Source organism: Melitaea cinxia, chromosome 10 (genome assembly GCF_905220565.1).
Source record: "Melitaea cinxia chromosome 10, ilMelCinx1.1, whole genome shotgun sequence".
Lineage (NCBI taxonomy): Eukaryota > Metazoa > Arthropoda > Insecta > Lepidoptera > Nymphalidae > Melitaea > Melitaea cinxia.
Window position 1 is genome coordinate 15,158,670 of NC_059403.1, and position 24,225 is coordinate 15,182,894.

The window sequence follows — 24,225 nt, forward strand, 5'->3', positions numbered from 1 at the left end:
TATATCACTAGTTGTTCTGAACTAATATATGTTTAACATATTTTCTTGTAGACGACTTAGCTTTTTGATTTCATTTAATTTTAAATAATTTATAACTTATATAAATAAATTTTAATATCATTACGTAAAATTATAACATCAAGGTTGTTCACTATCTCTGATTTATATATAAAACGGAATATTTTTAAAGTGATTATTATTCGTTCTTTTGCCTATGGTCACGAGGGCGCTAGCACTTTTAATAGTATGGAAAGATTGGGAAGTTTGTCCATCAACATATACAAATATCTCGTTTTACATGTACATCATAATATTGAAGTCTGTTATACATATCATATTGAAGTAAGACTAACCTAATATTGTATATGGCAACAATTAAAGATAAATCAAATCATATGATTTAAACACTTGAACACCGTAAAAGTACTTTGTCTTGTCTTTAAATGCAAACATTTTAAAGCTTTTGAAACCACAAATAGAGAGAGCGTAATTTCATTTAGATAAATTTATCATCACACGAAGCTTGTGAATTTATAAAATTTGAACGAAGCATAAAAAGGGAATATGTTGTTTTTATACATAAAATATAAATTATATAACATATATTTTAAATTAAAAATAAGTTTGATTTTTCATAAAAAAAAAAACAATATTATTCCATTATTAAACATAAAGATATTTAGAGTGTAATTTTGTGTATAGTTTAAAAATGGCATTACGTTGTTTAATTCCTATCGCTTGTAATCACCTGTATATTTGAGAGTTGTATTTAGAGTGTGTTTGAAGGGTTTTATTACTTGAAAAATAATATCTAGCTCTGGCTAGTAAAATGTTCTTTTAGCATTTTAGCACTTATAAAAAACGTAAAGACATAGCTGTATTCAAAGTAAAACTATAAACCGCATATCTTTTTTCGTACAACGACAATCATAGCTGACTTACTAAAAATAAAAATTAATGTCGTTTAATGAGATGTTAGTTCCAAATGAAACTTATATTCAAACGGAAGTGCCAACATGGCGGTCAATGTCGAGGGTAACATCTTCAGGGCTCGCGAGGTCAGCTCGTAAGCGAACTCCGCGCCCTGTGAGTGTCCACCTGCAAGCAGCTCTCTCAGTTGAAGGGGATATTCTGTAACACACGGGGAAACTGATATGTATGTTACCGATCAAACTAGATTTTATGCTAAAGAATTTCTAATTTTGGAAAAATGGTATATGACCGGTAGGGAGAATGGTATATAACCAGTAGGGAGACTGGTATATAACCGGTAGGGAGAATGGTATATGACCGGTTGGGAAAGTGGTATAAGACCGGTAGGGAGATTGGTATATGATCGGTGGGGAGAATGTTATAGGACTAGTAGAGAGAATGGTATATGACCGGTAGGGAGAGTGGTATATGACCAGTAGGGAAAATGATATATGACCGGTAGGGAGAATGTTATAGGAGTGGTAGGGAGAATGGTATATGAATGGTAGGGAGAATGGCATATGACCGGTAGGGAGAATGGCATATGACCGGTAGGGAGAATGGCATATGACCGGTAGGGAGAATGGTATAAGACCGGCAGGGAGAATGGTATATGACCAGTTACGAGATTGGTTTATGACCACTAAGGAGAATTTAATGTGGCCGGTGGGGAAAACGGAATAAGACTGACAAGAAGAAGGGTTTGTAACTAGGTCTGGTCAGTTCCAATTGTAGTTTATAAATATAGATGGATAGATAACGTTTGAAAAATAGCGCTGCCTTAGCACTGGAGAACCGGGTGTGAGTTTGATATCCGCTAATAATAAATGTTTGTAGATATATACATAATGTTGTAGGCAATACAGATTTGACCAATCTGAGATTAAGGTCATTTATGTCTGACGTGCTGTGTTCTGTGAGCGTTTCAGGAATCCTGACCCAATATTCTCATTACACTTCATGCCGTTGAGTAGAACGCTTAAAAATTGGTTAATGTACTCTATTACCATGACATCAAATATCATCAAACTATAAACCTTGTAACCTGTAAAACGTCAACATAATAAGAACCTTTTTGATTAACAAGCTAACCTGCATAGCGCGGAGTCCGGCGTGGCTGCCGCTTGGGGCGCCCGGGACGCCTCGTCGTCCGGCGTCTCAGATCCGCTCGTCTCACTCGTCACCTCACTGCCACCGCCACGGTATCTCTCCACTTCGTCTGTTCGTGTGAATCAGTTCAAATGTCTGTCGTTTGTACATATTAGAAAACATAAACAATAAGGGCAATTGGTTCTACCTCTAACGTCGTCACGATCGGGCGCGTCGTCGAGACGTTTCAATATTTCCATACACAGATCTGAATCCAGGGGGACGGGATTATCGGACTCTCTGCAAAAGAAAATATTGGTAAATAGACCATTCGATTGAAGTGTAAACTATAAGTGACGGGCAGCGGCGGCAGGTGCGCGTAGTGACAGTGACAGTGACGCGGTACTGTAGTGTGCCTACGATATAAGAGTATGTAATCCATTTATTGGAGTAGTAATAAAGTATATTTTCAAGCCTTCGGACGTGTTTAATTTAATAGCCACTGATCTGCACAGTACAGTACGGGGGGCGGTGCGGGGAGGTGCGGGGTGTGCGCAGTACCGGTTGTGCAGCACGAGCGCGACGGCGGGCGTGACGGGCAGCGGCGGCAGGTGCGCGTAGTGACAGTGACAGTGACGCGGTACGGGGGGCGGTGCGGGGGGTGCGGAGTGTGCGCAGTACCGGTTGTGCAGCACGAGCGCGACGGCGGGCGTGACGGGCAGCGGCGGCAGGTGCGCGTAGTGACAGTGACAGTGACAGTGACGCGGTACGGGGGGCGGTGCGGGGGGTACGGAGTGTGCGCAGTACCGGTTGTGCAGCACGAGCGCGACGGCGGGCGTGACGGGCAGCGGCGGCAGGTGCGCGTAGTGACAGTGACAGTGACAGTGACGCGGTACGGGGGGCGGTGCGGGGGGTGCGGAGTGTGCGCAGTACCGGTTGTGCAGCACGAGCGCGACGGCGGGCGTGACGGGCAGCGGCGGCAGGTGCGCGTAGTGACAGTGACAGTGACAGTGACGCGGTACGGGGGGGGTGCGGGGAGGTGCGGAGTGTGCGCAGTACCGGTTGTGCAGCACGAGCGCGACGGCGGGGGTGACGGGCAGCGGCGGCAGGTGCGGCGCGCGCGGGCTGAAGGCGGACACGTCGAGGGCGGGCGGCGGCACGCGCGGGGCCGGCGTGCCGCTCCACTCGCCCCAGACACCTGCAGAAAACGGGTTCGTTTTGCAAAGATAGAATACAGTTGATATGATAATTTTACGTGACAATAAAAAAAGTTATCTTAGGTAATCGCTTACCATGAGGTGAGCTGTACGTTTCTTTGCCGACCTAATTGTATAAATTAAAGAAAATAATTTAAAAAGTAACCGGGTGCGGGGCGCCAGTCGTCCCGCTCGGCGAGCACGTCGGGCGGCGCGGGGGAGTGCGCGGCGAGCTCGCGCCAGCGCGCCACCCCCGGGCCCGCTTCTAGCACGATCCGCGCCTCGCTCTCCTCCAGCGCCACCAGTACCTCGGCGTCGAAAACCTGCACCACACACAAACTTGTATTATTTTTGTATTCTTCAAGAGTGGAAAGCTTACGATCCACTTTTTGATAAGCTGGCACCGGAGTTTAGAGACGCCAAAGTCAGAAGGCTGCTCACAAACCTTCCGCGCGCGCGGCCACGCCACATTACTTTACAGACAGATACACACGCGCACACACCCACATGCGCACATGTGTACACACACACAAAACCTTACCTCCACGAGCATGTTGGCGGCGAGCGCGTGCCAATCGCCGGGCTCGAGGCCGCGCGCCGCCCACCAGTCGTCCGCGCGCGCCTCCTCGCCCCACTGCCGCGACAGCTCCGCTGCGCACGCGTGCACCGCCCTCTTAACACCAAGCACACACAATATTATAACAGCGCACGTGTCAGTGTGATAAGCACGCACATACCCTACACTACATTCGATATTATGACAATATTGAGGCAAGATAATCAAACTCAAAATTTATCTACATTAACATTTATCATTATAAACTGCATTATTGCTGCATATAATTAATATACACAGACGTTTAAAGCTAAAAATAAAACAAGTCCAACAGTTAAAAATTTTAAAAAAACCCCAGAAGCTTTGGTTACCTAACTTACCTAACTAAAACAACATAATTTTAAAAGCAATATTACTCTTGTTACTCCAGGGTACGAATTCCAAGAGTACAGATAACTAATATTTTCGAATATGACATTTCAATATCTTTTTTTAAAAGGCAAATAGGGTTGTGGTCATAATATTTTTAGAGGTGAATGAGTATAAGTGAATGAACAGCATGAGCGATAAAATATCATATATATAAATATATTTTAAATTTTCACGAATTATAATTTGTTAAATAATGTTACCGTAAAGAGATTTGTTATTAATTGCTTTTTTTTTCCTTTTTTTATATCGAGCGCAAAAAAAATGCTTACAAATTATTTCTAATGTCAATGTTTTATGGTAAAGTGTTCATTGTAAAGGTTTTACTTTATATTATGAATATTTCACATAGCAATGGCATAAAAATTTACAGTAGTTCACAGGAAAAATTTTTTTTTAGAGTTTAGGATGACACTTAGGATTACCCAATGAGAGCTAATGAGAAAACAATGTTATTAGTCCTTTTTTTAGATGTTAGAGAGAGTGTGCCGCCGGCGCAAGGTTTTTTATTCATAGTAAATACAAATAATGTGACAATAATATTAATAAGGTCGACTTTCTTTTCTAGACAGGCGTTGTAAATTTTATTTTTGACCTCTTTTTTACCAACCATTTCACATAAACGAAATATAAATTTGTTGCCTTTTGGGCTCGATACTTGGTAAATTTTTTTTTTTTTTTTCGTAAATCTGTACCTCTACTAATTCTTAGCAAAAATATTCAATATATTATGTTTTGAAATAATTTTAGCGATATGTTAGCGTTAAATATTTGAACATAAAATGAATTTTATATTCGTCAATGGCTTATTAATATTGTTCATTCATTTGCTCTTTGTGTCACTTTACTATACTTACAATATTACTGTATCGTCTGTGGTTGGAAGTACGCTATATTTGTTTACTATTTAAGAATATTCCTAAAAAATAGAATATATATATATATATATACTAGCTGTGCCCGCGGCTTCGCCCGCGTAGAAATCAAAATCGGCTTAGCCGTTCCATAAACCTTACTCTTGAAGCCCCTCTCTCCATTGGTGAAACCGCATGAAAATCCGTTCAGTAGATTTTGAAGGAATCGATCACATATACTTTTAGGGACTTTGTTTTACTCACTGTCGCCCGCGACTACGTTAGCGTGGTTATAAAGATATGCATTACTATTAAGATGTTTTACGCAAATAATTTTTTTTATTTAACAGTTATTTTTATAAAACTATCTTATTTTTATAAACTCTATACACCACATTTTTAGTTTTATTTTCAGGCTGCAGTATAAATAACCTATCAGACGAACTTATAGCTGCTGTATATGTTTCATACAAACTATTAACCCCAATTAAACCCACTTAGCGGTGGAATATCACAAAATCCGTTCTTAGCGGACTTCTACTAACTATAATCTACCTCTCTGCCAAATTTCATCTTTGTCCATCCTGGATGGATGGACCATCCAGTGGCTATTGAGCTCTCGTGATGAGTGACCTTTCTCTTTTATATAACTATATAGATTACGATGCATTATTTGGACACCTCCTCACCAAAGTTAATTTCTAAAGATACATTATTTGGACACTTCGCTATCTATAGAGCATACATTTTAAATTTCAAGTCTCTTACTTCAAAAACATAGGGCTTTCGTACAAACTTCCAACCCCTGTTTTATCTACTTAGGGGTCGAGTTTTGTAAAATCCGTTCTTAACGGATGTCTACGCCCTATAAGGAACCTACCTGCCTAATTTCAAGTTTTTAGCTGTTATAGTTTTGGAGATTTCGTGATGAGTGAGTCAACCTACGATCCCCCATTTTAACCCCAAAATGGAGTTAATTTCTAAAGATACATTATTTAGACACCTTCTCGCCATCTTTAGAGCATACGTTTTAAATTTCAAGTCTCTTACTTCTAAAACATAGGATTTTCATACAAACTTCCAACCCCCGTTTGACCCCCTTAGGGGTCGCGTTTCTTAAAATCCATTCTTAGCGATAGTGTACGCCCAATAAGGAGCCTACCTGCTAAATTTCAAGTTTGTAGGTGTTATAGTTCCGGAGATCTCGTGATCAGTGAGTCAACCTACGATCCCCCGTTTTAACCTCAAAAAGGAGTTGATTTCTAAAGCAACATTATTTGGACACCTTTTCACCGTCTATAGAGCCTACATTTTAAATTTCAAGCCTCTTACTTCAAAAACATAGCACTTTCATACAAACTTCCAACCCCCGTTTTGCCCCCTTAGGGGTCGAGTTTTGTAAAATCCGTTCTTAGCGGATGCCTACGTCCTATAAGGAGCCTACCTGCCAAATTTCAAGTTTGTAGGTGTTATAGTTTCGGAGATTTCGTGATGAGTGAGTGACCTTTCGCTTTTATATATATTATAGATGTGCATATAAATTTCATCGCCATCTTTAGAGTCTGTGGAAAAGCGTGTGTTGTTGGCACAGCGCCCTTTCCTTTCGCTTCTCGGTCGTATCCGAAATCTCGCGCACCGACCACACCAGCTCGCCGCACTCCTTCAGTACCGGGGCCGGTAGAGCAGGGCCCTCCCCGGCGCGGGGCGCTCACCCGCAGCTCCGGCGGCGGCAGGCGCACGCGCGCGCGCGCCGCGTCGCTGAGCGGCAGCGCCAGGTCGCGCCGGCGCGCGGACACCTTCTCGCGCACCGACCACACCAGCTCGCCGCACTCCTTTAGTACCGGGGCCGGTAGAGCAGGGCCCTCCCCGGCGCGGGGCGCTCACCCGCAGCTCCGGCGGCGGCAGGCGCACGCGCGCGCGCGCCGCGTCGCTGAGCGGCAGCGCCAGGTCGCGCCGGCGCGCGGACACCTTCTCGCGCACCGACCACACCAGCTCGCCGCACTCCTTTAGTACCGGGGCCGGTAGAGCAGGGCCCTCCCCGGCGCGGGGCGCTCACCCGCAGCTCCGGCGGCGGCAGGCGCACGCGCGCGCGCGCCGCGTCGCTGAGCGGCAGCGCCAGGTCGCGCCGGCGCGCGGACACCTTCTCGCGCACCGACCACACCAGCTCGCCGCACTCCTTTAGTACCGGGGCCGGTAGAGCAGGGCCCTCCCCGGCGCGGGGCGCTCACCCGCAGCTCCGGCGGCGGCAGGCGCACGCGCGCGCGCGCCGCGTCGCTGAGCGGCAGCGCCAGGTCGCGCCGGCGCGCGGACACCTTCTCGCGCACCGACCACACCAGCTCGCCGCACTCCTTTTCCACTTGCCTGTACGACCCCGTCTGCGCGACAGATGCATACTACAGCTTTCTTAGTTAAGTGATCGATAACAATAAACGATTATAGTATCGTTAGAACGTCTTTAAATTAACAAAGGGGTACGAACCTTTGTGGCATATCTAGCCACCGCCATCTTGTTTTTTTTTGCTTGATATGCCAGGCTCCATACAAAAATGTTCAAACCCATTTATACTGAGGTACGTGAAAATTAACGATGTCGCTGGTATGACATCACGTTTAATTCTTGTTGATTTTTATCATGCCCTAACATTTTAGTTTTAACACCACAGAGTTATAATAAGTAGAAACAGAACGTAGATAAGGATGTTGGTATATTCTATCAACAACTAAAGCAGTTATTCATTTCGATTTTCTGTGAGGGAGCGATACTACACCGGCTTACCTTAGTTACAACGAGCAATATGGCAATAGGTCAATTCTAACCCAATACTATTCAGTACTACACAATTAATAAAAAATAAGTAACAACTATGATAGTACTGCGGTCACCAACCCGCCTGCCCTGCGTGGTGACTATGGGCAAAACACATGAGTTCACGTTATTTTTGGCGTAAACTTGTGGAGGCCTTTGTCCAGCAGTGGACTGTATAGGCTGTAATGATGATGAACAACTATGATAGTACTTGTATCTCCGGTAGATCTACTATAAAATAACGGCATCATTACAACTTTGTCGATCTGAGAAGGGTCGGAAGCAGGCGTACACGGTTACGTCGAATGTCTATGTAATATCCGTAGTGAAGAGAACGGCTAGCGACCGCTGGAGCCGGCGCTACCTTGGCAATCTGCACGGAGAAGGGCCCGAAGCAGGCGCGCACGAAGTGCTCGTAGTCGCGCAGCGGGCGCTCCACGGCGGCCTCGGCACGCACCGCCCACGCCGCCAGCGCCTCCAGCTCCGCGCGCGCGCACACCGCCGCCAGCGCCTGAGCCGCGCTGTGGGCACGCGAGCCGGTTACGTGCGCCCGTGCGTACGGCACTCACAATATGGCCGGCGCTTACGGCACTCACAATATGGCCGGTGCTTACGGCACTCACAATATGGTCGGTGCTTACGGCACTCACAATATGGCCACCCCCAGCCTTCCCGCGGGCGGCGTAAGGGGCGACTGAGGGACAACACTGCTCCACTACTACCGTGGAACTTATAAAGCCGACCGATGGCGGGATAACCATCCGACTGCTGGCTTTAAAATACGCAGGTCGATGACGGGCAGCAGCGTCCTCGGTGCGACAAAGCTAGCCCTGCGGTCACCAACCCGCCTGCCCAGCGTGGTGACTATGGGCAAAACACATGAATTCACGCCATTTTTGGAGGCCTATGTCCAGCAGTGGACTGTATTAGGCTGAAGTGTGTTATTTTTATTGCTTAATTAACTATACTGGGTGGTTGAGCTTTAGTTTAATGATAACATGTTCATTAAAGTTCTTTGATGTTATGAATGGCGATGAGCGCATCCGATCGTAAGAACGGTAAAATATGCACTGAAGTGAAATGCACGGCGATGGTCTAATTCATCAGGCTCTGTGTCGTACGCGTGCAATATTATTTTGGTGAGTCGAAAAGTCGAAACCTAAGTGTTCGATTTTAATTGAAAAAACTAGAATGCATTATATTAACTCCAGTTTATGCCTGTTTTCTGGATTTATCAAAAGCTTTTGATACAATACGGTATGATGTGCTCTGGACAAAATTAAGGGAGGAGACTGATGTACCCTGCGAGGTTGCATCTGTGCTAGAATACTGGTACTACAACCAACGGAATGTTGTAAAGTGGGCGGGCACGCACTCAGAAATGTACGGGTTGGAATGTGGGGTTAGACAGGGGGGCTTGACCTCTCCTCGTTTGTTTAACCTTTATATGAACGGGCTGCTTGCCGAGCTTAGAAATAGCAACATTGGCTGTCATATCGGGGGCGTCTGCGTAAATAACATCAGTTACGCTGACGATATGGTACTGTTAAGCCCGTCTATAGGTGCACTGCGCAAATTAATGCGGATTTGTGAAAGGTACGCTGAGGCCCAGGGACTCAGATATAACTCGAAGAAGAGTGAACTCCTAGTGTTTAAGGCCGGCAAGAAAGTCTATGCGAATGTGCCACCTTTATATCTTGGAGGTGTTGCTTTAAATAGAGTAGAACGTTTTAAGTATCTGGGTCACTGGGTTTCGGACAACCTCAGTGATGACGAGGATGTGGAGCGAGAGCGCAGGGCACTGGCCGTGCGCTGCAACATGCTGACCCGAAGGTTTGCAAGGTGTAGTGGTAGTGTAAAAGTAACTCTGTTTAAGGCATATTGCCAATCCTTCTACACCTGCAGCCTTTGGGTCAGGTATACGCAGCGTGCGTACAACGCCCTGAGAGTCCAGTACAACAATGCATTCAGAGTGCTGCTCGAGTTGCCGCGTTACTGCAGTGCCTCCGAAATGTTTACTACGAGGCGCGTTGATAGCTTTAAGGCTATTATTCGTAAGAGGTGTGCATCCATGCTCCGGAGGCTACGAACCAGCTCGAACGGCATTCTGAGTGCACTGGCGGACCGCTGGGACTCAGCAATACTGCGCCACTGGATACGGCTACATTCTGACTGACGAGGGTCGTGTCCAGATAGCTATTACTTTTACTTTTACTTTTGCTTGTTATTGATTTGTATTGATTTTATTTATCGTTTGATATCTTTATTTACTTTTATTCATATTTATATTGATTTACTAACATTAGATATAAGTTGTTTTTGTAATACTAACATTAAGATATGGTCTACTTATGTCTGAAACAAAATAAATAAATAAATAAATAAAATAAAAATTATTGACTAACCTGCCTTTTTTTATGTCACTAGGTCGGCAAACAAGCGTACGGCTCACCTGATGATAAGCGATACCGTAGCTTATAGACGCTTGCAAGACCCAATCCCCAATCCCCCAGGAGCTCTGGTCACCTTACTCACCAACAGGAACACAATACTGCTTGGAAACAATATTATTTAGCTGTGATCTTCTGTAAGGTCGAGGTACTACTACCCCAATCGGGCTGCTCCATATTTTGAGCAGGAAATTCCTGCTGTGTCCTACCTCAGTTAAATGCCCCCCTGCAAGTATTGTAGAACTCCATGAGTAAGGTCGAGAAGTTCTGGGGAGGGTCGGGGGTAGGGTCGGGGGTAGGGCCGGGGGTAGGGCCGGCGCCGCGTCACAACAAAGGGGCTCACGAGATCTGGTAGGCGGCGTGCGCGTGCAGCGCGGGCCCGGCCACGCGGCGGCAGAAGCGCGAGTCGTGCGCCGGCACGCGCGCCGCGCGCACGATCAGCGCGCGCCACGCCAGCGCCTCCCACGCGCCGCGCGCCAGCCACCAGCTCACTCCGCCTGCACACGACACTGCTTGTACAGCCCGCTTTATCTATCTATGTGACACGCACACACACGCACGCACTCTACACAGTAGTTGCTTACTTCACTGTAAATACAGTGTGTATGAGTACACGAGACACGCACACACACGCACGCTCTCTACACAGTAGTTGCTTACTTCACTGTAAATACAGTGTGTATGAGTACACGAGACACGCACACACACGCACGCACTCTACACAGTAGTCGCTTACTTCACTGTAAATACAATGAGTATGAGAGTACACGAGACACGCAAACACACACATTATACGTGTTTATTGTATCATTTTATCTATTGACTAGCTGCTGCCTGCGACGTCGTCTGCGTGAGCGCTATACAGCACCAAAAATACCTACGACTATACCTTGTAAAATAACAACATTCAAATATGCGTCGTTAAATTACACGTTGTTACAGAATGCGTTGAGGAAATAAAGGTTCACTGCTCGTTTATAATATTTGTGCCAAATTTGAAGTAAATCCATGCGGTACTTTTTGAGTTTATCCCGGACATACATTCAGACAAACAGACAAAAAGACAAAAATTCTAAAAACTATATTTTTGGCTTCGGTATCGATAGTAGATCACAACCCAAGTCTTCTTTAAAAAAAATATTCAATGTACAGTTTTGACTTTCCTACCATTTTATTATATGTATAGATTCTATGGCATACATACATCCACACATTAACAAATACGTCTAGTAAGTCAATGTTTTATAGATATAAAATACTGCATAATTTTTGCTTTCATTTTACAGTAATAGTACAGCATTTATGGATGAAAATGTACACTACTATAATTAAAATTAGAGACGTTTGTATGGTCATATTGAAGTTAGATACCCAATCAACAAAGCTTTATAATTTATATTAAATATTATAAATTTTATATTAACTCACCCACAAGTAAAATGAATGCAGCAAGAGGACAAAATAAGACGGCAACCAAAAATGCAATGATCGGCTGTAATAGACCCAGTATTCCGATTCGCCATATCAACACTTCAAACAAGACGAAAAATCTGCGAAAAATACCATTACTTGAACTAAAAAGTTCTGAGATAACATACATAACAAAAAAAAAAATATGTAATAGCTCTTTTTTAAAGTCGGTTAAAATTAAAAACCAGAGCTCCTGGGGGAGATTGGGAGTAAAGTGGGTAACGCGCTCGCGATGCTTCTGGTGAAAAAGACGTCTACAGTCTACGGTAACCACTTACCATCAGGTAGTGCCGTATGATTATTTGTTACATTCGTCAAAAAAATATAACTGCTAAGCTTGACAAAAAAATCAGTGCATTAGACACAGTAGTTTAGATACAAGAGGGTTATATTAAGTAGGATAGGTTTATAACTGACCTTACTTAACAATTTTTTTTTTGTATTATATATATATGTAAACAAAGTGCATGACACTTCATTTAAGTTATTAGTATAATTTGTAATTGTTCTTTGATGGATATTTGATCTGTGAATTGGTTGTTATGGAGCTGTTTTTTTCATATTAAACGATTGTGAGCATTATATTGTAATTGTAAATATTTAAATAATAGTTATTATTAAGAACTGGTGAAGTAATAGCTTTAAATGTTGTTTCTCTTTTCAGAGCAACAGAATTATTGTTTTACTGTTCACCATAATATACAAGAATAATGATAAAATAAAACATTATATATAGATACTAGCTTACCTGGCGGACTTCGTATCGCCTTATTTTTTTCTTAAATATTATAATTGCATATATTAAAATAAAATATATCCTATCTTTCGAATTTTATCAAACTGCACGCCGTGTGCAAATTTGATTAAAATCGGTTAAGTAGTTTAGGAGTCCATAGCGGACAAACAACGTGACGGGTAATTTATATATATTAAGATAATAAAAACAGTGTGTGGTATATAGAGGTAGTAGTGAAAGAAGAACATACCTGTTGAGCCTGGCGGGGTCGGGGCAGTCGAAGTCGTAGAGGAGCGCGGCGCCGGCGTGCGCCGCCAGCGCCGCGGCCGGCAGCCACAGCGGCACGCTGGCCGCCGCCAGCAGCGCCAGCGCGCTCAGCGCCAGCGCCAGCAGCGGGAAGCCCAGCAGCAGGCCCAGCGACCCCAGCCCGCCTATCACGCCGTAGTTCCACACTCGGTTCGCCTGTCGGCTCAGGCCCTTGCCCAGTAGACCTGAGTACAATTTTTACTCTCATTCGTGATGAATATATAAAAAAAGCTTCAGTTTATGATATCCCACTGCTGGGCATAGGACTCTTTCCTCATATAGGAGAAGGATCAGACATCCATTATGCTTCTCCAATGCGGGTTGGCGAATATGTTCCCTACTGTGAGTATCAGCTTTACACCTGATAATCACAAGGACTAACAACCAGACCGGAAATAAATATTTGTATAAACACAAATATCCATTCCGAGCGGGAATCGAACCCGCAACCGTCGGTGTTTAGGCGCCGCCGTCATGGCACATGCACCATTACACCAGATCGGTCGTTACAAAATTATACTATATATAGATAAAATATAATTGTTCTATATATGTATTTTGTCATTGATTGTCTGTTTCATTTTAGTATAATGGGTGTTCAAATCCTAGCTGCGATCCTTCAAATGGGGGGTTTTGTGGGTGTTATAGATCACGTTCCAGGTAAAAAAATCCTAGCCCTTTTTTAAATTTTACGTCTTAATATACGATCTACTCTGGCAACATAGTTCTGTATAACCGTCCAATACTACTTTTCTCAATCCTAAAAAACGCCGATAAAGTAAAAATGAATACTAACTGCAGCATAGAAACATTATTATACCCATACCGCCGACCGCATATGAAAACGAATTCTGTTGTAAAGTTGCATTTAAGTACCAAGTTATCGATATTAACAAACAAATAATTGGAAAAACGAAAGCACGGGCATTATAACCCTGTGGATATATATTTTTATATAAAAAAAAAACGAATTCTGTTTCTCCTAGAATGTTTTTCATTGTAAATTACAGTGATGCTGACACGCTCTATCAAACGCGAGTCTATCAAAATAGCTCGTCTATTGCAGTAAAGGCTACCTGTATCCGGTTCCGTTTCAAACCGCGTCCTCTCCTTCGACACATGTCGCCAAAGTTTCAGCAACAGCGACCACATCGTCTGTTTTTCGCTACTGCGCTTCGGGAATAGTGTTCCGTTAACCTAAACAATATAGTTTCAATATTAATATTATCAATACTATACTATCCCTAAAACGATTTAAAAAGTTAATCAATAAAACTTCAAAAACATGAACAGGAGAACTTAAACATTTTTGAATATCATATCAAAAATTGACCGCTCCAGCGGGATTCGAACCCGCGTCTCCGACTGACCGTGTCGGCGCTCTAGCCAATTAAGCTATGGAACGATGTACCCGCTAGAGCGAAATTTTTGATATGATGATTTTTACTTTCGGTTTAAGCGAAACCGTGGCGCCGTCTATAGTGAGTTCTTAGGAGAACTTAATCATAGATGCAGTTAATTTCTCAAAAAATCTTAAGGTTTAAAATTTATCCTTATTCCCAATATTAATTTTCACTCTATTATTTGCATTAATACACTAATGATTATTTTATTAAAGATTTTTGTTCAAATACTACCGTTGTCTGCAAATGTTTAAAAAAATCAACCCGACTTTAAATTAATGGTACTAAAATCCAATGACGAAAAATTGGGTATTTTTACATATTATACAATAAAAAAAAACAATATTTTTTTTTATTACATAGTATTTATACGATTTCGAATTTACTTTCACTCTGTCTAGTTAAATAATCTATATATTAAAAATTTATAATTCGTAAGATAATTACAGATTCAACTTTTATAGTTTCAAGACGAATTGCAACCACGACGTTTCGTGATGATAAAAGGTAACAAGTACAGACCTGCGACTGCTCGAGGTCGGGCACGAAGGGCTTTACACAGAGGAGGGTGCGCAGCGACACGCGCGAGCTCCACGGCACCAGCACGCCCAGCACGAACATTAGGTTCCACGACCACGACCACGTCCTGCGCACACACACACTGTATATATAACATATGGTACTTGAGAGAGGAAAACGCAAGAATTTAACTATTGTATCCCTAAAAAACTTTTGTTCTTAATACCTGATTTATCCTACGTTATTATTTAAAGCAAAAAAGGTGTGTTATGTTGAACGTGTCCATTTATTTTTGCAATTATTTTTGTGCTCATTTAGCTCAGATCAGACACGGCGGGGCACGGAGCACGAGACACAATGAGCAAGCGAGTGACCTCCGCGAGGTTGAGCAGGCGCCAGCTGGGCCAGCACGTGGTGCTGACGCGCACGCGGCGGGGCGCGGAGCACGGAGCACGGAGCACGAGAATCAGTGAGCAAGCGAGTGACCAGTACGCGAGGTTGAGCAGGCGCCAGCCGGGCCAGCGCGTGGTGCTTATGCGCACGCGGCGGGGCGCGGAGCACGGAGCATGGATCACGGAGCACGAGAGACAGTGAGCAAGCGAGTGACCTGTGCGCGAGGTTGAGCAGGCGCCAGCCGGGCCAGCGCGTGGTGCTGACGCGCACGCGGCGGGGCGCGGAGCACGGAGCACGGAGCACGAGAATCAGTGAGCAAGCGAGTGACCAGTACGCGAGGTTGAGCAGGCGCCAGCCGGGCCAGCGCGTGGTGCTTATGCGCACGCGGCGGGGCGCGGAGCACGGAGCATGGAGCACGGAGCACGAGAGACAGTGAGCAAGCGAGTGACCTGTGCGCGAGGTTGAGCAGGCGCCAGCCGGGCCAGCGCGTGGTGCTGACGCGCACGCGGCGGGGCGCGGAGCACGGAGCACGGAGCACGAGAATCAGTGAGCAAGCGAGTGACCTGTGCGCGAGGTTGAGCAGGCGCCAGCCGGGCCAGCGCGTGGTGCTGACGCGCACGCGCTCGGCGCGCAGCAGGAACACGGGCTGGCTGGGGTCGGAGCGCGGCGTCACGATGTTGGTGGCGCGGCCACTGATGACGGTGGGGATGCGCTCCGTGCGGCCGCGGAACTCGCGGAACACCTTCCAGTTGCGCGGCAGCCAGATGTACGTCGCCCACGTGAACTCGCGCGTCGGCGTCTGGGCGGCTCGCAGCTCCTGATGTTTCAAAGATCTTTAATAAACCACACAGCCGTTTCATTTGTTTTTTTTTTTTTTTTGTATCTATGTTACCTGAAAAATTTTGACTGGGTTGACCGATTTCGACCATTTTTATTTTATTTGAAAGAAAAGATGGCGCTTGTCATGTGGTCCAACTCAAATTTGATTGAGATCTGACTAGTAATATTTGAGTTATTGCAAATAATGTGTATATACTTGACTATTTTTTCGTGTACCTACGTTGTATCAATGGCCGATTGTAATTGAAGTAGGTTTTTGTTTGAGGTTCGTTTGCAAGCAAACACAATTATTTAGGTTTATTATGGCACCAAATAACTCTTTGTGATAAAACCAATATAGTAAACCTTACCTTCATGAGCAGCGGCTCCCTATCCTTCAAGAAGGTCAGGTCTCGTAACAGGAAGTATCGGTGTTGCGACAGCTTGTGGGCCTGCATGGCGTTTGCGGCGTCCTCCATGCCCGTCCAGCGCAGTTCACTCCTTAGGGTTTGCGCGGCCGCAGCCAGCTTCTCCTTCATCCACGCATCAGCTCGGGACAGGATCGGATGGGCGGCTCGGATCCTCGCTTCAGCGGTTGCTAAGCCGGCTTCTAGTTTTTTTCGTACGCCTTCTTCAGCTCTGCGTTAATAACACAATAAAATAATTAGCCATGGTTCGCCCTCCAGCCAGATGGACCGACGACTTTGGTGGCAAAATTTTTTACTCGTTAATATATAAGCGTAACGAAAAGATATCAGGCATCTTTCGAAGAATTATCGAGCACCATTTGAATAGTTCTGAAGCTGCTTATGGTATAATTATGACCCACATTAGTTAGAGTGATGAGGAACGAATTGTGGTGCATTGTCCGTGAATGGTGTGGGCAGTATCCTTATACGAGCATTGCAATCTCTTTATAGGGATTCTAGTGCTCGTGTGAGGATAAACGGGGCATACACTGAATGGTTTAATATCGAAAAAGGTTTTAGACAGGGATGTGTAGCGACACCGTGGCTGTTTAATCTGTTCATGGACAATTGTTTGACAGATTTAAAAGAGAATGAAAGTGGGTTGAGAATGAATGAGTTACTCGTCAAATGTCTTTTCTATGCTGATGACCAAGTATTACTTGCGTTATTGGGCGAGGAATTGCAGGAGATGGTAACTACTATGAGTGGAGTTTTTTTAAGAAAGGGAATGAAAATGAAGGGAATGATGAAAGACAAAAGTGATGGTGTTTGAAAGATATGAGTCAGTGACAGACTGCAATATCGTGATTGGCCATTGAATTGACAGGTGACAAATTGACCAGGTGAATGCGTTGTGTATCTGGGTTCAAAGTTTTCAAGAGATGGAAAGTGTGAGAGTGATATTGAAAGAAGAGTGAATGCAGGAAACAGGGTGAATGGAGCTTTGCACTCATTTATGAGCAGTCGGAAGGTGTCTAACAAGGCTCGTTTGGCTGTGCATGAGGGGGTGTTGGTTCCGACACTCATGTACGGAAGTGAAAGTTGGGTATGGCAGAAGAAACGTGAAAGCAGAATAAATGCAGTTGAGATGAGAGCGTTAAGAAATATGATAGGAGTTAAACTGAGTGACAGGATAAGAAATAGTGAGATAAGGAAACATTGTGGTCTGAAAGAAGATATAGTGAAAAATTGAGAACGGTATGCTCAGATGGTTTGGTCATGTCGAGAGAATGAGTGAAGAACGATTGACGAAAAAAGTGTATAAGGCGAGTGCGAATGGAAGGGTTGGAAGGGGTAGACCTAGGCGGACGTTCGGAGACCAAATAAGGGACGAAAAAAAACCCCGGTCAAGAGTACCCTAAGCCGAAAAGCATGTATGAAGGGAACAATGAAAGTGGACGAAGCAAAAGAAGTATGTAAGAATCGTAGCAAGTGGAAAGAAGTGGTCTCTGCCTACCCCTACGGGAAAGAGGCGTGATCATATGTATGTATGTGTATGCACATTAAATAAAATACCTACAACCTACCAATTTCAAGACGGAAGTCTAGAACATCACGTGTAATTTAAAAGTTCTTTTTCATTCCATCCCATAACAATGTAAATTCAACTTTGAGGCTCATCCACCAGTAGTCATACCTGTTCACAATGACAGCAGCTCTGAGCTGGGCGGCCAGCAGGTCAGGTATCGCGGGCCCCAAGGTCGTCAGTTGTTCGCACTCCAGCACCGCGTTACACACACGCGAGACGTATTCACGCATTGCAGCCGAACTCACTTCCTAATAGAAAACCAAAACACCGAAGCTACTATATTTATTTTTAGAAAACTTAACATTCATTGCAATATTTGCAAGTTGTCCCATTTCAATTATTTCAAACCATTCTTTAAGTCTGTGTTCGGTTTAGTATATATGGCATACTTATGAAAGGTTAGTACAACGTTCTGGTAAGTACCATGTATACGAGCTGATGAAAACAATTGTACATAAACTCGTTTGTTTTATTCCGATTACGACTTTTTATCTTCAGTTAAATTTACTTTTATCAAAAATTTCTTCTAACAAAGATTGAGTGACTTGAAAGGTCGTCTGATTTTAGGGTATATTCGTAAGTAGTACAAGGGCAACCACAAATTGTGAAGAGTTCAGGTATGAAAATGGACAAGAAAGTCCATCACTTGGAAGGTGTTTTGACTAATTTATTAACTTACCTTTCGAAGTCCGAATAGTAGCCAAGCGGGGCCAGCTTTATTACTTAGAGCTTGGGCTTGGCGCAGAACGCTTTGCTTTTTTCTATTATTTTCTTGAAATTTTTCTAAATGTTTTCGTATAATAATTGTACATAAATCTCGAGTTTTTAAAACATATACCAATCTAATATATAAAATTCTCGTGTCGCGGTGTTTGTAGTTAAACTCCTCCGAAACGGCTTGACCGATTCTCATGAAATTTTGTGTGCATATTGGGTAGGTCTGAGAATCGAAAAACATCTATTTTTCATACCCCCTAAGTTATAGGGGTGTTGAGAAGGTTAATAAAATATATGGCAAAACAAATTTTGAGGGGTCAGCTAGTAATTAAATAATTTTATTTATGCCAATTGATCATTTTTTTTTCTGCCAGAAGATATTATGTATTCGTAAAATATTAAATAAATTATAAATATTATATACCAAACTTTAAAAGGATGAACTTACCTCCTCAATATCTTTCATAGGCACCTTCTGACTTGCAAGCAGTGCGGCCCTTCGTTCGCGGAAATGTAGGAACCAGCCCCGAGACTCTCTGTCTAAGATTGTTTGAAGATATGGAGCAGCACGACGAAGTAATTTTCGTCTGAATAACCTTAGATCCACCTATAATTATGTACTTTACATATATAAGGTAGAAAAATTTAACATTCCCAATTTTTACTACGCCGGTAATCCTAACGAAACTTGGCACGTAGATAGCTGATCTAGAATAACACATAGGCTACTTTCTATCCCGACATTTTCACGGGATCGGAAATTACGCGGACAAAACCGCGTGGGGCAGCTATCTTTTATACAAATAAAAATGAATCGCTATACTGGTTGCTTAGCGTAAAACTCGAGAACGGCTGAACCGATTCGGCTCATGTTTTTGAATAACCTTAGATCCACCTATAATTATGTACTTTACATATATAAGGTAGAAAAATTTAACATTCCCAATTTTTACTACGCCGGTAATCCTAACGAAACTTGGCACGTAGATAGCTGATCTAGAATAACACAATTTCACATCGTCACGTTTTTAATTCTAGTAGACTAACAGTACCTTATCTCGCATGTAAGTTTGTGATAAACAATCAGAGATATTTCTGTCCGTTTCAGGTCAACTAATAAACAAATACTTTCGATTACGCAGGTTGTGAAAATGCATATCTAATAAGTAAACTAAAATTCGATAGGCAATAGAAAAAATCTTATCATAAACTTATGTGTATTGGCTCTCAATATAAATCAGATAACTATCTCAATCAATCAGCTCAATCAAATCTGTTATTATGGGTCAATATCAGCAAATGCTATTGACCCATAATAACAGATTTTGGAAAGTCATTTTCAAATAACAACGTAAACCTAATTTAAATACTAAAATACTTTAATTGTTATGTTGATTTCATTATGTGACTTTGTTGTCGCCATTAACGCGTTAGAGAAATAAATATTAATACTATAATATTTAAATAACATAAGTAAAATCTCTAACGCGAGGAGCTACTTGTACTGAGAGCAAAAAAAAAAAATGAAAAAATATTTGAATTCATAACCAGTTTTTACTTACGACCTCGTTTTTTTATTGTGTCAATTTCCCGTTTTTTTTTTCAAAGTAGAAAATTATGCTAAAACTTATATTTTTCAATCAACTTCCAAAAAGAACGAGGTTATCAATTCGAGTGTATTTTTTGTACCATTGTATTGTACCAATTTTGATAATTCTTTTTTTAATCGAAAGATGGTGTTTGTCACGTGGTGGTCCTATTTAATTTAATCGAGATCTGACAACTACTTTTTGTGTTATGTTTAATAATGCGTATTTATTCGTAGACTATTTTTTCGCCAACCTACGTTGACCTGACGTCACCTCATAATTTTTTGCTGGGCGTGCCGTTTTATGTGACCGTTGTGCCGATGGGTGTGTACAGATTTATGTGTTTTTGTTTAATCAAAAGCTGGAGCTTGTTATGTGGTTCCATTTAAATTTGATTGAGATCTGACATCTTTTTCAATTGTCTCTAATAACACGTATTTACTAGACTATTTTTTCGTCTGTCGTCGATGTAATTAAAGTCGTTTTTTTTTCGTTTGCGAGTAAACAATTATTATGAAGCTGCCCGGACAGACGTCTTTCTGTCAAAAGTTAATAGTATTTTTTTTTTTTTTTGGTATATAAACCTTCCGTGGGCCTTAACCTTTAAGTATGGACGTCATTTTTTCTTAACACTACTGTGGACGTGTAGTCTCACAGGCTCCTATATACACACAAATTTTTTTTGGAGAATTTGATATAAGATCGCTTTAAAACTAATTACATATTAAAGTTATGTAGTTTAGCAATTAAATAACGTGTTTATATAATCAAATTTTATTTAAAAAATTATAGAAATATTAAAAGTCCAAAATTATGGCTCTTTTCAATAGAAATCTACTTAGGTTACATTTTTAGGTAATAAAAGCAGCCAAACTTATTCCTAAAGCAAAATAAGTCTTTTTTTCTCAAAATATAATGTATAACAAACAAAAAATACAAAAGAACTACTTCATATAACAAATATAAAAATGTTTGACAACAGTCAAATAACGTAAATTTATTGGCAGTCAGTGCACAAAGGTCTAGAACATTGGAGACACACAGGTTTGTTGCACCCAATACAAACATGGGTAATCATCCTATGTTTTTCCCTGGAACAGATTTTATATGCTCTTCTGGTTTCTTGACTAGTTTCTTGATCCTAGACATCTTCTGTAACCATATAAATATCTAAAACTAGAGTCATGGTCAACCTCAGCTCTCCTGGCAGTCGTGTATTTATAAAACGTCTTTGCACATAAGGCACCACAAGCACATGTACTAATTTTTTAAATCTCTTTCCGCAGCTTTTGTTTGGTGCATCTTATGTAAGATGTACGCATTCATGGTACTCAAGTCTAGGATACGATATAGCAACACCATAGGCTATCTCTATACCTATAAGATTCTTCTCCTATGTCTTGGTCTTGGTCCTGGTCATCATCACCGTCACTTTCATGATTTTGTATCAGTTTGGACTCCAATATAAAAAAAAAATCTTCAGTACTCTCTTCATTGTCAGACTGATCCGAAGCTAATAACAACTAACTCACTTCACCACAAAAGTGGATCTCCTGCACAACATTTTTTCTCACAGGGTCCTGAACAGAACTCGTAGATGGTCGTTTTGATTTAGAACTACCGGCTTTATTGTTTTTTGACATTTTGTACTTCAAAATCTGATACAGACGTAATCGCTCTTGTAAAATATATCATAGGGCAAAAATGGACGTGTAGCCTGACAGGCTCCGGTCAATATTTTGATGGTCATTACTTAGGTGATATTCATTGGAAGACGCAACCCCCTCTCTCGTTGGTAGTTTTACAACTAAAACAAAAGCTATTGAGCCGCTCAACCGCTGGGAGTTAGGGCAAATAGGTGAAACTAGGAAAACGAAAACATCGAGTAGCCTGTGAGACTCCACGTCCATACTTAAAGGTTAAGGTACATACAAAAAAAAATTAGTCGAAATTGTCGAGCCGTACTCGAGTTATGCGCTTAGCAACATTCATATTTATTTATAGAGAAGAAGAAGATAAATCTTTGTTAGGTTTTATTACGTCATAAAAAACAAGCAAATGTTTGTGTTGTATAGAGTTTATACATCAGATATTTACTCAAGAGGAAACAATCACTTAGGAATCCATTGAGGAGATCAAAGGCAAAGAACAATTTATGCAATGAAAAAGTGGCGACATTGTATAATTTATAAAACTTTCAATTATTTCACATATATTTTTAAATCGTAACAGACGGAAAGCGACAAGGACATCATTATGGCAGCCACCTCTTTCATTCTCGTAAGTTTTAATTAAAATTAAATTATATTTAATAAAAGCTGCTATCGCGTCCATATTTCTTGCTTATCATATCAAAAATACACACCTGAACACGTACTACACATAAAAATCATTAATTCTTAAAACTTTAATAACTTTAAATTAAATCGGCTTTCGTTTACGTCCTTAGCCATCGCGGATTATGCGATTTTAACTTTTCCATTTTCATCCATTTAAGTATAGCCTATGTACATTTAATTATCACTTTGCATATAAAATTTGGATCACTAAATACTATCAAATCTGTTTTTTATAATATTTGTATAGAAAGAGTTCGTTAATTGTATAAAAACGTCACGTATGTAAAAAATAAAACTTGGAATAAATCAAATCAAATTAGAAATATAATTCTATAATTTTATTTATATAGAAGATTGTAATTTACCTGCGTTCTCTGTGGTGTAGTGTAGAGGTAGGGCACTCTAGGTGCGTTCCTTGTATCCCCTCTGGCATCTCTTATCTTATTAGGTCTCATTTCTCTCGTCACCCATGCCGCTAGAGCCGCTATATCTTCCTGATCTTCTGGCTATGGGATACCAATATTCATATTATATGGACCTAAGCAACTTTTTTTTAGTAAATACTAAATCGTGAAAATTTGAAAGAAATATACGCAAGGATATCTGCTTGCGTAAAGAAAAAATGACTATTATGTACAAAAAATTCTAATTATCTTATTCGTTTAATTTAAAAATAAAATGCATACAAAATAAATTGAAATGGAAACCCTTACTTTACAAATTAGTTCAGCGACTAGATATCTTGAGCGTTCTTCGCGTATTTTCTTATCCAGATCACGCGCTTCGAGCGACGGCATTCCGAAGATGATGTCCATTAACCTTTGAATATGACATCAGCTTTTTTCTAACAGTTCTTTTCATCATATATTGTAAAACTCGAATACAACTACTATTATGTAGTTATTATATACATTCTCTCTCATTTAAGTATCAATATATTATAAATTTACTAAAGATATTTCTTTGGAAAACAAGAATGTCATATAAAATTACATTTCCAACAGCTTTAAATAAAAAAAAAAAAAAATAGTAGTAACTTTGAATAAAAGAAAAATATGTCAAAGTGTCAAAAGATTCGTTTAAAGGATGTAGCAAAAATCCTAGTGACATTGGCGGAATCAACCGTGCTACTTTGGCACAACTGAAAGCCATTAAACCAATCAATCAATTAAAAATCCTAATAATTAACGTTTTGACAACCGAAATGTACCTGACACCATGTCATGACTTACCTATGCAAACCCTCCAAGAACGACTTCGCACCGGCGATTAGCGAGAGGGGTTCGTCCTTCAATAGCCTATCTCTAGACACTACGACCACGAGGGCGATTGCCCTCGCTACGTGACAATACAGCTCCTCGCGTGCCCTCACGCTCCCTCTCTGCAGCCACCCGGCTACCCGCCATACGTGTGTCTGACCGGGGAACTGACGCGACGGTACTTCGAACTCGCTACGAACCAATTAAAATAATTTTACTATCTTACTCCAACGCCTCTTAAGTCTACGGTAGTAATTTTTATATCTTTTTTTTTTTTTTTTTTTTTTTGTGACAATTTCGTTTAATCTATGAGGCTAAGGGACTA

General features: G+C 41.7%; 1 protein-coding gene across 1 annotated transcript in view; it reads right to left on the minus strand.

The window, feature by feature from the left end:
• Positions 1 to 998: 998 nt before the first annotated feature.
• The window catches only part of LOC123657469, a 29,538-nt gene continuing 6,311 nt past the window's right edge, over positions 999 to 24,225 (minus strand). Inside the window, exons 3-22 of the mRNA XM_045593012.1 lie at positions 23,874 to 24,092; positions 23,355 to 23,460; positions 23,007 to 23,147; positions 19,162 to 19,320; positions 18,105 to 18,244; positions 16,370 to 16,637; positions 15,743 to 15,996; positions 14,790 to 14,913; positions 13,941 to 14,061; positions 12,809 to 13,049; positions 11,781 to 11,902; positions 10,696 to 10,849; positions 8,267 to 8,423; positions 7,325 to 7,471; positions 3,799 to 3,930; positions 3,424 to 3,580; positions 3,121 to 3,259; positions 2,270 to 2,361; positions 2,065 to 2,191; positions 999 to 1,131 (exon numbers count right to left, since the gene is read on the minus strand). Of these exons, the coding sequence (XP_045448968.1) occupies positions 999 to 1,131; positions 2,065 to 2,191; positions 2,270 to 2,361; positions 3,121 to 3,259; positions 3,424 to 3,580; positions 3,799 to 3,930; positions 7,325 to 7,471; positions 8,267 to 8,423; positions 10,696 to 10,849; positions 11,781 to 11,902; positions 12,809 to 13,049; positions 13,941 to 14,061; positions 14,790 to 14,913; positions 15,743 to 15,996; positions 16,370 to 16,637; positions 18,105 to 18,244; positions 19,162 to 19,320; positions 23,007 to 23,147; positions 23,355 to 23,460; positions 23,874 to 24,092 (3,133 nt within the window). The remainder of the gene's footprint in view (positions 1,132 to 2,064; positions 2,192 to 2,269; positions 2,362 to 3,120; positions 3,260 to 3,423; positions 3,581 to 3,798; positions 3,931 to 7,324; positions 7,472 to 8,266; positions 8,424 to 10,695; positions 10,850 to 11,780; positions 11,903 to 12,808; positions 13,050 to 13,940; positions 14,062 to 14,789; positions 14,914 to 15,742; positions 15,997 to 16,369; positions 16,638 to 18,104; positions 18,245 to 19,161; positions 19,321 to 23,006; positions 23,148 to 23,354; positions 23,461 to 23,873; positions 24,093 to 24,225) is intronic.